We start from the raw sequence: 13,807 nt of genomic DNA on the forward strand, positions 1-13,807 counted from the left end.
AGTACTGGCTTTGTACAACATTTCCTTTAATTACATGCTGCGGGAAACAGGCTTTTAACATAAACATAGTTGCATTCATTTATTCAGCAGTTGCTCTTCAATAGAGCTTAATGGAGAAAGGTTTAAATCCTAAATGAGTACACACATCTCTCAGCAGTGTTATGTCAGCAGCCACTGTGCTTTCCTTAAAAGCAGTGTTTGACTGCTTGTGTAGTTTTTAAAGCTTTTGCCTAATATTGAAGTTAAACAATCTAAGGCAGAACATAGTGTCCCCGAGTTTGAAAGTGGTTAGTAAAAGCTGCTCTTTGTTAAAAGCTAGATAAGTCTTTTTACAGTATTAGGCGTTAGTGTCTTCATACTGCTAATCATAGGGATTTTCAAATTTTTCAGGTTGCATTTGCAGTAAATAACTAAATTAAATACTTAACCCTGGAAGTGCAGAGCCTTTGAAAACATAAAGTCAAATTTTACCATTTTCAAAAATTTTGTAAACTATTTTGCACATATCAGATGTCTCAGAAGATTATCATTTTTAGTAGATATCATTAGGTGTCAGCGATTTATATCACAGATCCAAATAGGTGACATTTATTATAATTATTTTGTTTACTTTAACCCAGGTACTAAATTTCAATGTCTCTACCAAGTGTTGGGTATATTATTGAGTATGTTCACTGAACATTTTTACTGAGATTTTGATGTTAACGGCATGTCTGTGTTAACTCGTATATGGTTTTTGTTCATGATTTTGCTTAACTTAATTTCTTTCTTAAATATAATTTGAAATATCTCTGGGATTTAAGGTTTTCTATTCACATTTTTTTCTTTGTTTTTAAATGTTTTGCTTTCAGAATTTTCAGTTGGTGTTTTGTCAGTAACTAGAGTGCCATTCACTATACCATTACAACTAAATATAGCTTACAGACGTGTACAATTTTTGGAACCACATAACTGTTCAGTGACTTTCAGTCGTTGAGATAACTTTGATCTAACATACTGAAGCCATTCATCGGGTAATGCTGCTAGTTATTTCAGAATCACCTTGATTTGTTCTCAAGCAGCATTTGGCAAGAGAGATCTTTGAAAAAGACAGGGGAAAAGAATTCTTATTAATAAAAAGTCAAAGCTTAATAGTTTATGTAAGCCAAATTAATTGAGTATATTTTAAAGTGACTGAAATTGAAATCTCATATTTGTGGTTCTGTGTTTTTATCCTGTAGTATTTAAAATCAGATTTATTATGAGTGATGTTTGACTGCGTTTTTATACATTTTCCTACACAATAAGGATTTTTAACAATTTTTGAAAGTTTACGTTCATTTTAATTTTATGGTAATTATCTTGTAAATTATATTCTGAAGTAGTATTTCTTTTCTTGAAAAAGTTTTTAAATTTTGGCTATGAGCTTAAAATTGTTTTAATGTGATTTTCATAAAGAAATTAGTAACAGGGAGTCTCTTTTTGCTTTTATAGGAATGCTAACAGGAATGAATGAAACTTCTGCTGTAATCATCATTGCACCACAGAATTTCACTTCCTCTGTGATCCTTCAGAAGGTTGTAAATGTAGCCAACGTAGGTGTAGTTCCTTCTGGCCAAGATAATATACACAGGTAGGTTCACCAGCACGTGATGTGGAGATAACTTTATACATGTGTAGATACATAGTTTTCAATTCATAGTTTTCCTTGAAAATCACCCCTAAATATATATATATTTATGTATATATATGCCCCCCCTTTTTTTTCTGATGATTTGTTTGAGTTAAGGCCTTCTTCCCTACTTCATACAATCCTTGGCACCTGGAATGGACTGTCCTGAAAGATACAGGATATATACTGTACCAGATTTTATAATAGCGTGACAATTTGTAAAGATACCTTTTTTGAGATATACTTGAGAATTTATCTTATTTCATCAGATTCAGTGGATTTCTAGGAAAACATGTCCTATAAAGCAGTGGAGTTGACTTTTTTACTTGATAGAGGGGAAGCTTAGGTACTACATACAGATTTCCTTTTGACAGCAGTCCCCTAAGGCTGCTTTCGATAAGAAGGAACTGCTAGAAAACCAACATAGGGCCAAGTGCAGCTTCTGTTTCTGAGACCAGGACTGTCTTCACTACCAAGCACCTAATGCATGAAATCCAAGTTATTTGTCCTAAAAGGTCACAGAAAATGTGATTAATATGCCCTCTTTGTGTGAATGCCAGTGGCTTGAAATGAAGATAAAGATAAAAATAATTACCCCTTAAACAAACATGCAACTGTTACTTAGTCCTCTGTGAGCTTAAGTGAATTCATTGCAAGCCGTCTTTAAATTCCTCTGCCATTCCACTGCAGTGTTGTATGTCTGCCACTATATATATTTTATATATATATATATATATATATATATTTATATATATTTATATATATATATATATATATACATGATAAGTTTAAGATCTAAGGGAATGCCTTCCAACCTTTAAAACAGTTTTTTTTATTAATACAAGGGCAAGACAGGCCCCGTATGAAGAGTACTGCAGGCGATCTGAGTTTTAGACTCAGCTCTGCCATTACTGGGCTCGGTAATCTTGGCCAAGTTATAACTTCTCCTGAAGTTTAAGTTCCTCATCTGTTTGGAAATGTGTGGCAGGGAAAAGAAAGCGATTGAAATGAAATTGTGTGTTATCTGTGGAAGAACGTTGGACTTGACATCAAAAGAGCTGAATTCAGTTCTTGATCTGCCTTTATCTAGAGTTGCCTAACTTCATTTACTAATCGTGACAGAATGAAAACTATGTGCTAGTCAAAAACAACAAATTTACCTTGTACTTTTTTTTTTTTGGGGGGGGGTTGTTTTGGGGTTTTCTTTTGTTTGTTTTTGAGAGGAAGGTCCTTAAGTGGCTCAAGAGATCTGATACTTCCTTTTCTTAATTAATGATAAGTCCTTTCTAGCTCATGTAGGACAGTGATAAAATAATAAAATGGACGCAAGGTCGTCATACCGGTTACTGCCATGCAAATAACAACTATCTGTCAGTTACATTTTCCAATGGAGGGGAAATTAACAGAAGTCTTTCCAGTGAAAATATTTTGGTTCTGAGTTTTCCTGTTTTAATTGTTTTCTGCTTTAAATACTTCTTTTCACTTTCCTGGGTGATTTTCTCTAGCAGAAGTTGTTGTGTTTTATTTATAGATTTTGTTTGAATTACTGAAATTAACTAAAACACCAAGTAAAACACCAAAGTATGCATCAACTAATTTTTAGCTTCTACAGTATGAAATTTCACCTGACATCTCTACCATCTAGCAATATTTCAGTCCTGTTTTAGTGTATTCTTTTGTAATGCACAAAAAGATATAGGGCAACCCTTATTTACGTTCAAACTTCTAACTTAGTTTTTGTTTTGTATGTGGGTTTTTAACTTTTCTGAAAGCAATGGCAGCTTTCCAGATTTTTGTTTCTTGGAAGAAAATAGCCACATTGCCTTCTCAAAGCCAACTAATATGAAGGTTATCTTCCTGTTGGGAAATAGACTAAGATAGGCACTTAGCACAGTTGTGTAATTCTTACTAAAGCATAGTTTACCTGTAAATTGTTTTGGTGGTGTCTGTTCAATTTATTAAATTATAGTCAATTCTCAATTATCCATACTAATGCAGGGGAGACACACAACTAAGAACCATTTATATTTGGCTTTGGAATGCAGAGTTTGCCCTCAAACGTAACGGTTATGGTCTTCATGCATATCCAGTGTCTTCATGCTTTTCTGATCCAGCCGTATCATCAGCAGCCTGGTGTTTGGCTCTGTTACTTGGGGGTGGAGCCCAAGTTACTACAGAGTCAGAAATGAAAAAAATGCCTGTATATAATTAACACTAGGCTGTGCCGTCTTACCTCACAAGCCTCTTCATACTTAATTGAAAATATTCTACATATACTTTTATAGTGAAAGTATGATTATAATAATGTTCTAAATTTTTGAAAGCTTTGGGTTATAAATACCTAGAGTTATATTTGCACTTTTCATATAGAAATTGATAAAAATTATTACCCTGCGTATGTAACATCTTGCCATTTTTTACACTCATTAACAATTAAAAATAAAAATTGTTAATAAAATCTGCACCAATGCCTTTTTTAATTTCATTTAAGATGAAATAACAATTACTGTTTGTATTATAAAAGAAATTTACGTTTTACCACTTTATTGAAATGTTTTAACTGTAGTGTTCAGTATTATATTACCCTGTGGGATTAATAAGTTTATATACGCGTATATAAGTTTATATACATATATATTATAATTGTTAATAATATTGAAATACCTGTGAGATTTTTGAGTGGCTCCTTAATTCTTCTTTGATGATTGCTTTTTTGAGTGTATGAAGAGTAGGACCAAAGCCATTCCTGTATTTATTAGTTCTAATCCATTTAAGATTACTTTAAAAACAAGTATAAAAAGCACTTTGTTAGCATTTTAAGATAAAAATTTCAGTTAGATAAATTAATCTTGGCTGACGTATGTTCTACTTAATTTTTCAGGATCTTTTATTTCTGAGAGGACTTTTCAATAAACATTAGGGTAGTCTTTCTGGACGTTCAATGAATAAAGTTCCCGTTTTCTAGTTTTGGAATAAATTATTCTTACTACTGTTCAAAATTTGAATATTTTTACATTAAACACCAAGTAAAACATTTTAATATAAGAATTAGCTAAGAAAAAGTGAATCTTCGTTCATATGCAGAAGTGTGTAATAGTATAAGTAGAAATTTTAATTGAGTATATAATAGAAAATGGCTCCTAACACATCAACAGAAAATGGCCTCCATTAAGAGAAAGTCAATTAAAAGAGCACAAGTTTTATGGAATTCACTTCAAAAGCCAGAAGCATTTCTTACCTAGTTAACTTCTAAAGATCAATTGAAAAAGCATATCTGCTGTTAGATTATATGACATTTAGTTTTAATTTTCTAAAGGAATGATAATGCCAGAAAGCTAACCAGTATACTATTGAAAGACTTAACTTTGTTTTCATGTCTGTGGTACTTCCTTGCTGATGGAAAAAGCTGCTCTTTCAGAGCAAAATCATCTTATTGAGATCTACAGAGTTATGGTATTGTGCCAGTTTGCTGTTTTCCAAATTACGCTTATCACATGATAATGGTAATACAGAAATGAGAATCAAAAAAATCATCAAAAAGCATTTATTAAAGAGGCAGCGGAATATATTAACGTCCTGTATTAGATATTTCTATTACAATATATGAGGTATGCTGTGCATTGTAAAAATCTTAAAGTTTATTACTTAAGACATTACTAATAAACGAATACATAAGTAAAGTATATACAAAGGGCAGAATGAACAGCAGTAAACTAGTATATGAATGGATACAAGATTTAATGTGTTTTAGGGGAGGTGATTAGAGAGATCAGCAGTGGGAATTCTAGGTTCATCCTGGGCCAGGAAAAATTTCTTGTATTCCACTGAGTAAGAGATCAGTGAGGGTTGGTGAAAGAGGTTCATATTCAGTAATGTAGAAACCAAGATGCAGTTGCTTTTGTTACATTGCTTATTCTTTGATAAAGATACCAATGTACAGTGACCCAAAAGCAGAAAGCTAAAAATTGATAGCTCCAAAATCTCTAAGGTTTTTCTGTACGAAAGAGTCATGAGGGAGTTTATGTAAAACTCAGTTTCCTAGGACCCACACCCAAAAACTCAGATTCAGTACATCTGGTACAGGGCCCAGGAATCTGCCAGTGCAGATATGGCTGCATATCTGCACTGGTTATATGGCAAGTGTTCCAAAATCCAGTTTGAAGCTGCCCTGAATTATCAAGAATTAATGATAGCCCCATGACACATTTTAAAATACATTTTCCTATGTTTATGTATTTCCTTTTTATAGATTAGTCATTAAGGATACCAGTAGGCAAGATGTTTGATTTAGTTTTTTTCTTATATCCCAGTGTGCTCCACCAAGAGAGTATATTGTTAATGGTATCTATGAAACAGTCTTGGACCATAAGTAAAAATTTGTCTTTCAGCAGTCTCAAGTATTTCACATTTTAACCCAGTTTCAGGAACTCGGACATTCATATACAGTATAGTATTAAAAACAGTTGTCATACTACCTACCCATTTGGCCCTCTCGTGAACAACAAATTGACCCTATAAGGGGAAAATGTGATATTTGAGTGAAAACAGAAAACGTTGCCTCTGCTGTGATTCTATTTCAGTCCTTAACTTATTCAATAAGACCCTAGAACAGCTTTCATTATTAACTTGTGTTCAGTATTTATAATCCTTTCCCACACCCCCCCCTCTTACCCCCATCTCTTCCACCCCCTACATATATCTTAATCTATGGTTTGGATTTTGTCTACCCTGTCACTTATGTTTAATTTGCATGTTTTGAACAACTTGTGAGAGATTACAGTCTTAGTAGAATAAATGTTGTTTTGCTATTGTTACTTAGGTCCTTAACTATTAGGAGAGTCTGGTGCTATGAATGGAAAAGTGTGTTCATGGCAACCTGGCAGTCAACTTTTTAGTTTATCAACACATTTAAAAACAATTTATTTGTTTCAGGTTTAAAATAAAAGTCTTTTTATTTAAGTACATATAAAGAACAACTTGTTTCATTTCTAGGCCTTAAATTCATGATGAATCACTGTTATCATATACATGTTTAATGATTATTAATAGGGGCAAATACTGGTGTACACTATTGTTTCCATCCTAAAATATCTATATTGTGTTACTCCATTCAATGTTTTTTAAAGAACTTTGTTAGATATCGTTAGTGCTGGGGTTACAAACATGAATGGCATTGTCACTTCTTGGTGGGGTATTTGATATTTCCATTTCTTATTAGGTTGATCAACCTTTGGGTTATTGTTGTCGTTTGTTCTTTTCTTTCTTTTTCCCTGGTAGCTATGGAATATTTAAGTACTGGATAATTTTGAAGGACAACAATAGAAAAAAAACAAACATTTGATGTCTTGGTGCCCTAATTTTATAAGCCCTAATACTATAGTCACCATACTTTATCTGTCTTAAAACAGAATTTTGCGTAACAGTTGTTAATATAAATGTACCAGGCTTTGGTCTTTTCTACAGTATAATAAATTTGGGATCTCAAACAGGACTGAAGATTTGTGAAATCAGAATTCTTTACAGGTTGGTGGTTATCCACTAGAGGACAGCACTGCTTTTTATCTGACTGCTTTGATCTCTGCAGGCTCTGTGAGCAGCATTTCATTGAAAAACAAATGTGGACCTCAGTTAATTTTTACAGGGAAGGCATATTTGGATATTTCAGAAATAACCATACTGCACAACTGATTTTTGCTTTAAAAATAATCTTTAAGTTTTATTTAATTTGACCGCTTGTGATGTAACAGTGCAACAGTTTTTCTAATAGGAATATATGACTGTTTTCATGTAAAAATGAAAGAAAGGTAATCTTGATGGCTTTCCTTCTGGGTTGACAATTTTAGAAGGAATCAAAGAGAATGGGGTAAGACTTTATTTTACAATTTGGTTTTCTGTTGTTAAGCCCCATCCCACCCTACCCCCACCAAACAGACAAAACCAAAAATGTTCTGGAATAACTGGAATATTTAGTGCCTTCTTTGAGAAAGTGCACTCAGATTTTTTTAGCTTTCCAGCACAAAGAAAGAGAACGCATCGTTGACCAAATAGAGTAGGGAATCACTTTTTTATACTATCTCCAAAAATTAGAATGGAAAATAGAGGCTCCTAAATTGTGATGGGAGCTTATTTTTTTGTTTCAGCTCTTCTCATCAGAACATTAAAGGAAAATACTACAATATTGCTGACTGTTTTTTTTTTAATAACGGAAAAATACATTGCATTAGATAAATTTCCTAAAGTGAAATCATGTAAATTTTTTCTCAATATTAATTCAATAGTGTAATGGGCTTAACTTTGAAATACAAGTTTATAGTCAACAAAAGGAATTTTTTACAACTTATAAATCCTCTGCTTGTTTAAAATGTTCTATTAACTCAAACTAATAAGGATTTATCATTTTGAATTTGAAAAACAATGCTCTGCATGACCATGCTTAGGTATATGTTGTTAGGAGGTTTATTCAAACTAGTATTTCTTACATATATAATCATTGTGCACCTTCATTACACATTTGTCAACTTTGGACTAATTATTTTTATACAGCTAGGGCAGGGCAGTGCATCTTGTGATCGTCTTTCTTACTAATAGGATTCTGTCTGCTTCAGCAGGCAGTAATTGAAGGCTTCATGTACAGAGTAGGAAAAAAAAAAGTTTTAGCCTGAGTGGGCCATTGTCACAGCTTCTGGTAACCAGTAGAACAGAAAACACAAGAAAATTGAACTCAGAATAGAAAAATCAGAAACCAGGAAGACTATCCAAGAGAAAGAAAAAAGCATGTCTTAGATCTGTTGCATTAAGTGTAGCAAATATGATTCTGGGTAAAAAAAAGTTATGTGTGTGAATACCCTGGAGGTTGAAACCACCTCTCAGATAAACATTTTTTTAACTCATGTTATCCTATTAGCATTTCAGTTGTTAAAACAATCCAGTTACAGGATTTCTTTTTTTTTCCTAACAAAGACCATTTATGGTCCATAACTAACTTCTCACGAATCTTAAAAAAAAAGGTATGGTTTAAGTGCACAAGGAAATAAGTCCATGTGTTGTAAATAATATATTTGTTCATAGTTCTTGTTAATTTGACCTGTTTTCATAATTCTGTCAATAGTTAAGACAAATTAACTTTTTTTTTGAAGAGTGGTTCATACTTTTTTTTAGATTTGGCAACCAGCTTATTTGTCTTTTTCTTTAATCTTAAGAATAGGCTTCAAAGATAAAAATGTCATTTGCAAGAGAAGATAATAGACAAAAATTTTAATAAAATGAAATACAGATGATTTTATCTTCTCAATTGTTGTTACACACAGCAAGTGCTTGATAGTAGGATGCAAATGAAAAATTACGAAAAATACCTAGATGGTATCCTTTTAATAACATGGAGCCCACCATCCATAGGCAATACATCTTTAACTGTCATCCACTTATTTGTTATCATTTGTGGTGTTACTGGTGTTTAAGGTTGGTTGGTCGCCTGGTAGTCCCTTCCTATGTTACAGCTCCATTCAAGAAAGTTTTGTGTTTTTTCATTGCTGGTGTCTATTTTGAGGGAGTGGGTGGTGGGAGATTTTTAAAATATTTTAAATTTCTGAGGGCAGAAATTAAAAATATGTTATGACAAAGTGTCGTGCAAGGTGCTTTGAATTACAGAATACTACAAAGTCAAGTACACAATTTTTAAAGGGAAACAAATCTTCCTTTTTAAAGTTTTTGGAACATTAATAGGTTATATGCATATTAAGTAAATCAGAAAACTTTATGGACAGATAAAAAACAAATATTAAGGGTGTATTTTTGCATAGATTTAAGAAAATGTATGTGATCTAGAATCAGAATGCTTGGGTTCAAATTCCTGCTTAACCATTCCCATGCCCTGTGTCCGTGAGCAAGTTCGTCAACTTCTGTGGGCCTCAGTTCCCTCCTCTATAGTGATCTGCTTCATAGACTCAAATGAAAAAACACAAGTGAAGTACATAGTGCCCACTGCACAAAGCACTTAATAAGTGGTTGCTGCTATTATCATTATAAGGATCAAAAACGTCACATGCCTTCTGGAAAAATGTTGTCACATTGTGATCTTAGTTTGAGGCCCAGAACAGAGGTTCTGAGGTCAGCCATTATATTTAGTCTGTAAGTATTTGACCCAAGCTGTCTTTATAACCAATATTTCTTGCATCCCAAAGCTAGCTAGTTCTTGTTACTAACTAGTAGTCTTTCCATGACTGTGTTTTAAGTTGGGAGTTACATGATCAATAAATTGTGGGGAGTGGCTTTTGCTTCCCATGGACCAAAACAAACACATTGTAGTCATGCTATGTTCCCATTAAGTGCATCCTTTGGAACTATGAAGTGAGAACATCAGAACATCTGATCTGCTAGTCTTCTGCTCCCCCCATTCATGCCCACTCACTCGAACATGGAGACCCAGTGAAAAGGCAGTAGCTTTTACATCAGCTAACAGATTTTATTGCGAGAATGACTTGCTTAGCATGTTTCCACTGCAGCAAATGCCTCTTTTCTTTCATGCCCCTATTCTTTACAGTGTTGAGAATTTTGTGGTAGTGGGATTTCAAAAACATGTACAAGACACTAATTTTAATCTTTGGAAACATACTGACCTCAAAATTGACATTTATGTCTTCTGAGTTTGTATTATTCTAACCTCAACTGTAAGTTTTTAATAGAAAGGAGATAAAATGTGCCTTGGGGCTCTGTAACCCTGAAATTCCGATAACAGTGCTTCTGTGTTCCTATTCAGACATAATTTCCTTCTCCATGGTCCCAAGGTAGCAGTGTTAAGGAAATAAAGGGACTAATATGACTATTGTTTACATAATAACAACCCTGTCAGAAATAGGGGCCACTGTTGAAATATTTGTTGAATGAAGATTTGGTGATGACCAAATCTGTGGAGAAAGTTACATGAAGGACAATAGAACCACCTTGTATCATTTGGCGACATGATTTAACAGAAATACAGAAACAGGATTCTCCCAGTGAAGCATAGGACCTCAAAAATTTAGACAAAAGAAATGCATAGACCAGCAGAGGTGATAGAAAAAAGAGGTCATTTAGGGGCTGGTGAGCTTTGTGATCTCTCAAAAATGAAATTGGGGTACCCAGTTCCTAATCTATTGTGTGGACCTCTGAAGAACAGATGGATATGTATAACAGCTTCATAAAACCTCTTTTAAAACATTGGTATGATGTCTGTTCCTAAACTGGTTACTTACAATTGCTTCTCTCAGTAGAAAAACTGATTTGTCGGATTTCTTACAAGGCTTCAGCATGTTTGGAGAGAGTAGCTTTCCATGTGTGGAGAGAGTGCACAAGTAAATGAGTGGGAAGGTTTCTAACATGCTTTATCAACAACCCATTAGCTAACATTTTAAAACACAACTTAAAAGTGTTGGTAATATTTTCATTTTAGTAAAATTAGCATATTTGTTTTGCTTTTGATGCATTATTCTAATTATTGTTGGAAAACTGATTTTCGTGGTTCTATTTAGGCCAAAAATGGCTTGTTAGATTTCAAAAAAAGAATCTAATGTGTTATGAGATCTTCATGTCAGTTCAAAAAAAAACTCAAAAGAAATTACTTTTCATTTAAAGAGAATCTGCTTCCTGCTTAAGTGGCTAATATTTTAATTAAGTCGGGAGTGAAGTTTTTCTGAGTGTCTCCTGATAAACTCCTCCTTTTATGTTGATGGTAATTAAACAGATCCCTGAGGACGCCGTGGCTCTGTGCAAGGCCCATGCTAATTGTCAGACATGAGACACTGACCAGTTGGTTTGCTCTTGAATAGTCCACAGCGTGCTGTCAGCGCAGCCGTTTTATTTTTATGTATTGTGAGCTGTTGTCAGGGCTAACTGGGTGCCATTGTGGCTGAAGATGTTGCGCAAATTGAGGCAGATGGCTCAGATTCAGACACGTGTCACACAGAAAGGGGAAAGGGGATTGGCCCTGCAAAGTGGGGTCACAGCAGGTCACGGACCTGCTCTACACTTGTTAGTGTTTTCAAAAGCTCATGTGCAGCAACTTTGTTTTTCTCCAGTCATCCTTGCAATCAAACCCCTTCCCCCCTTCCCCCCCCCAAAAAATGTGTGGAGCATGCTCCATGCAGAAAATGGAGGCCTAGGAGGGTAGCGTCCATCCTCTTCCTCCACGCCTCTGGGGCTCAACTGTGCGTGCAGAGTGAACTGGCAGGATTGTCCCTCCAACGGGGCTTTTCAGTCAATTGCAGTGCTTAAAAGGCTACTTTTTGCTTGTAATTTCATGTCATTTGTAGGTTCTTCATGTCTTGGAATTTAGTAATGGAGCCTTAGACGCCCCCTAAAACCAAAAGAAGGATCTCATGTTCAAGCCTTAAAAACAAAATATTAAAAGAGAGATTGTGATGTTGCACTTGGCTGTCATGTGATTTTTGTTACATGTCATCAACATTAGAGACCGAATTTGAAATATTTTAACATACATGAATTCATTGAAACTTATTATAACGTACGTTAAATTATCTAACGTCCTGCGTAACCATTTTCAGATATGAGGAATTTAAAATGTCAAGCTCTTTGAGAAAGGTACCTTTTCTTAACATGCTTTAAACATAAAAATACAGTGATTTATTTTAAATGGCCCTATGCCTGGTAAAATGTTAAATAGTAAATGAATTCCCAAATTATAGAAATGGAGAATTAGTCACATGCATCTGTTGTTCAAACTAATAAGTGAAGTAGACTTTCTGTTCTAAGGATGCACTGAAATCACCGGCTTGTGGTAAGCATGGCGCTGGGCAGTTCATTGATTTTTCAGAAGAATGCTTGGCTTTGGGTTTTTGGCAGTAGGGAACCTGTAATAAATTATTGAGGAAAAAGAGTTATTTTAAACCTATTTGAATTTATGCTGTCTCTTTTTCCCCCTGCATGATAAAAGGTCTCTCTCTTTTTTTTTTTTTCTTCCAGATTTGCAGCTAAAACTGTGCACAGTGGGTCACTGCTGCTAGTCACAGTGGAACTGAAGGAAGGCTCTACAGCACAGCTTATCATAAACACTGAGAAAACTGTGATTGGCTCTGTTCTGCTGCGGGAGCTGAAGCCTGTCCTGTCCCAGGGGTAACCTGCTTACATCTGGACTTCAGAACCTGGCACACAACAAAAGTGCCTGGCATCCACTGCTGCTGCCTTTCATTTATAATAATAGCCCTTCCATCTGGCAGTGGGGGAAGAACACACTCTTGACATTCTTATCTCCTGCTTTAGAATGCTAGTGTGTATCTATCATGTATGCAATACTTTCCCCCTTTTCGCTTTGCTAACCAAAGAACATATATTTTACTGTCAGTTATCTCAACACTTGAATCCATGTAGCATTTTCTCTATCCTGCTACTTCGTCTGTCCTGTCTTCTTTTTCAACAATGAGGGACATAAATTAGATATTTAAAGTTCATTGGAAATAATCTTCCTCCCACAATAAGCAAAAATTAGCCGAGAAGTAGTCTAAAAGACCTCTGAGTTTGGTATGTAAAAATGGGATAGCATACTTTTTAGAATTAAATGCCAAAGCAACAAGGTCTCTGCAAAATTTTCTGTGAATTTCCTGGTATTGTAATTGGCTATTGATAATTGTCATTATGAAATTATCTCTGAATAATAAGATGAATAAACTAGCACATGAAGAACATTTGTCTTTGCATTTTTAATAAGAAATTGTTTGTAATCCTAAAGTTCATATGCTGAAGTTTATTCTAAAGTAAATATTTTAAGTATTGTAGTATGTATACAAGCAATGGGGTTTAGTGAAAGAGGAACCACTTTCAAACTAGGTAGATTTTCTAATTGTGTTATAGAGTAGTTAACTCCAAGAAAAAAATTTGGTGTGTTTAATAACACAAAAATCTTTGTGTTGCAAAATAAAATGTTTCTTTACATGCAATTTTGATCTCATTGCAAGGCCTATTACACCTGCTGAATAAATTTTTGAATCTCATTGTTCCTTTACAAATCTTGATGCCCAACTTTGATGGACTGAAATGCTTTTGAAAACTACAGTAACTAGGATAAACTTAGAAATGTTAAAACTAGTTATATGATCAACATATTGGCACCATTCCCCAGAGTGTTTATTTTATTTACACACTTAGGCAAGTTACTATTTTTATTAA

At 34.2% G+C, this 13,807-nt stretch overlaps 1 protein-coding gene across 2 annotated transcripts in view; it reads left to right on the forward strand.

The window, feature by feature from the left end:
• The window catches only part of AP3B1 (adaptor related protein complex 3 subunit beta 1), a 218,189-nt gene extending 204,863 nt beyond the window's left edge, over positions 1-13,326 (forward strand). The window contains exons 27-28 of one of the 2 annotated variants that reach the window (XR_012495075.1): positions 1,474-1,612; positions 12,608-12,743. Coding sequence is in view for 1 of the 2 variants with exons in the window: in XM_019728166.2 (XP_019583725.2) it covers positions 1,474-1,612; positions 12,608-12,761 (293 nt within the window). In the remaining variant the exon portion in view is untranslated. Of the gene's footprint in view, positions 1-1,473; positions 1,613-12,607 lie in introns of both variants that reach the window. The other variant, XM_019728166.2, reaches the window with a different exon arrangement.
• The last annotated feature ends 481 nt before the right edge of the window (positions 13,327-13,807 follow it).

Source organism: Rhinolophus sinicus, linkage group LG03 (assembly GCF_036562045.2).
Source record: "Rhinolophus sinicus isolate RSC01 linkage group LG03, ASM3656204v1, whole genome shotgun sequence".
Lineage (NCBI taxonomy): Eukaryota > Metazoa > Chordata > Mammalia > Chiroptera > Rhinolophidae > Rhinolophus > Rhinolophus sinicus.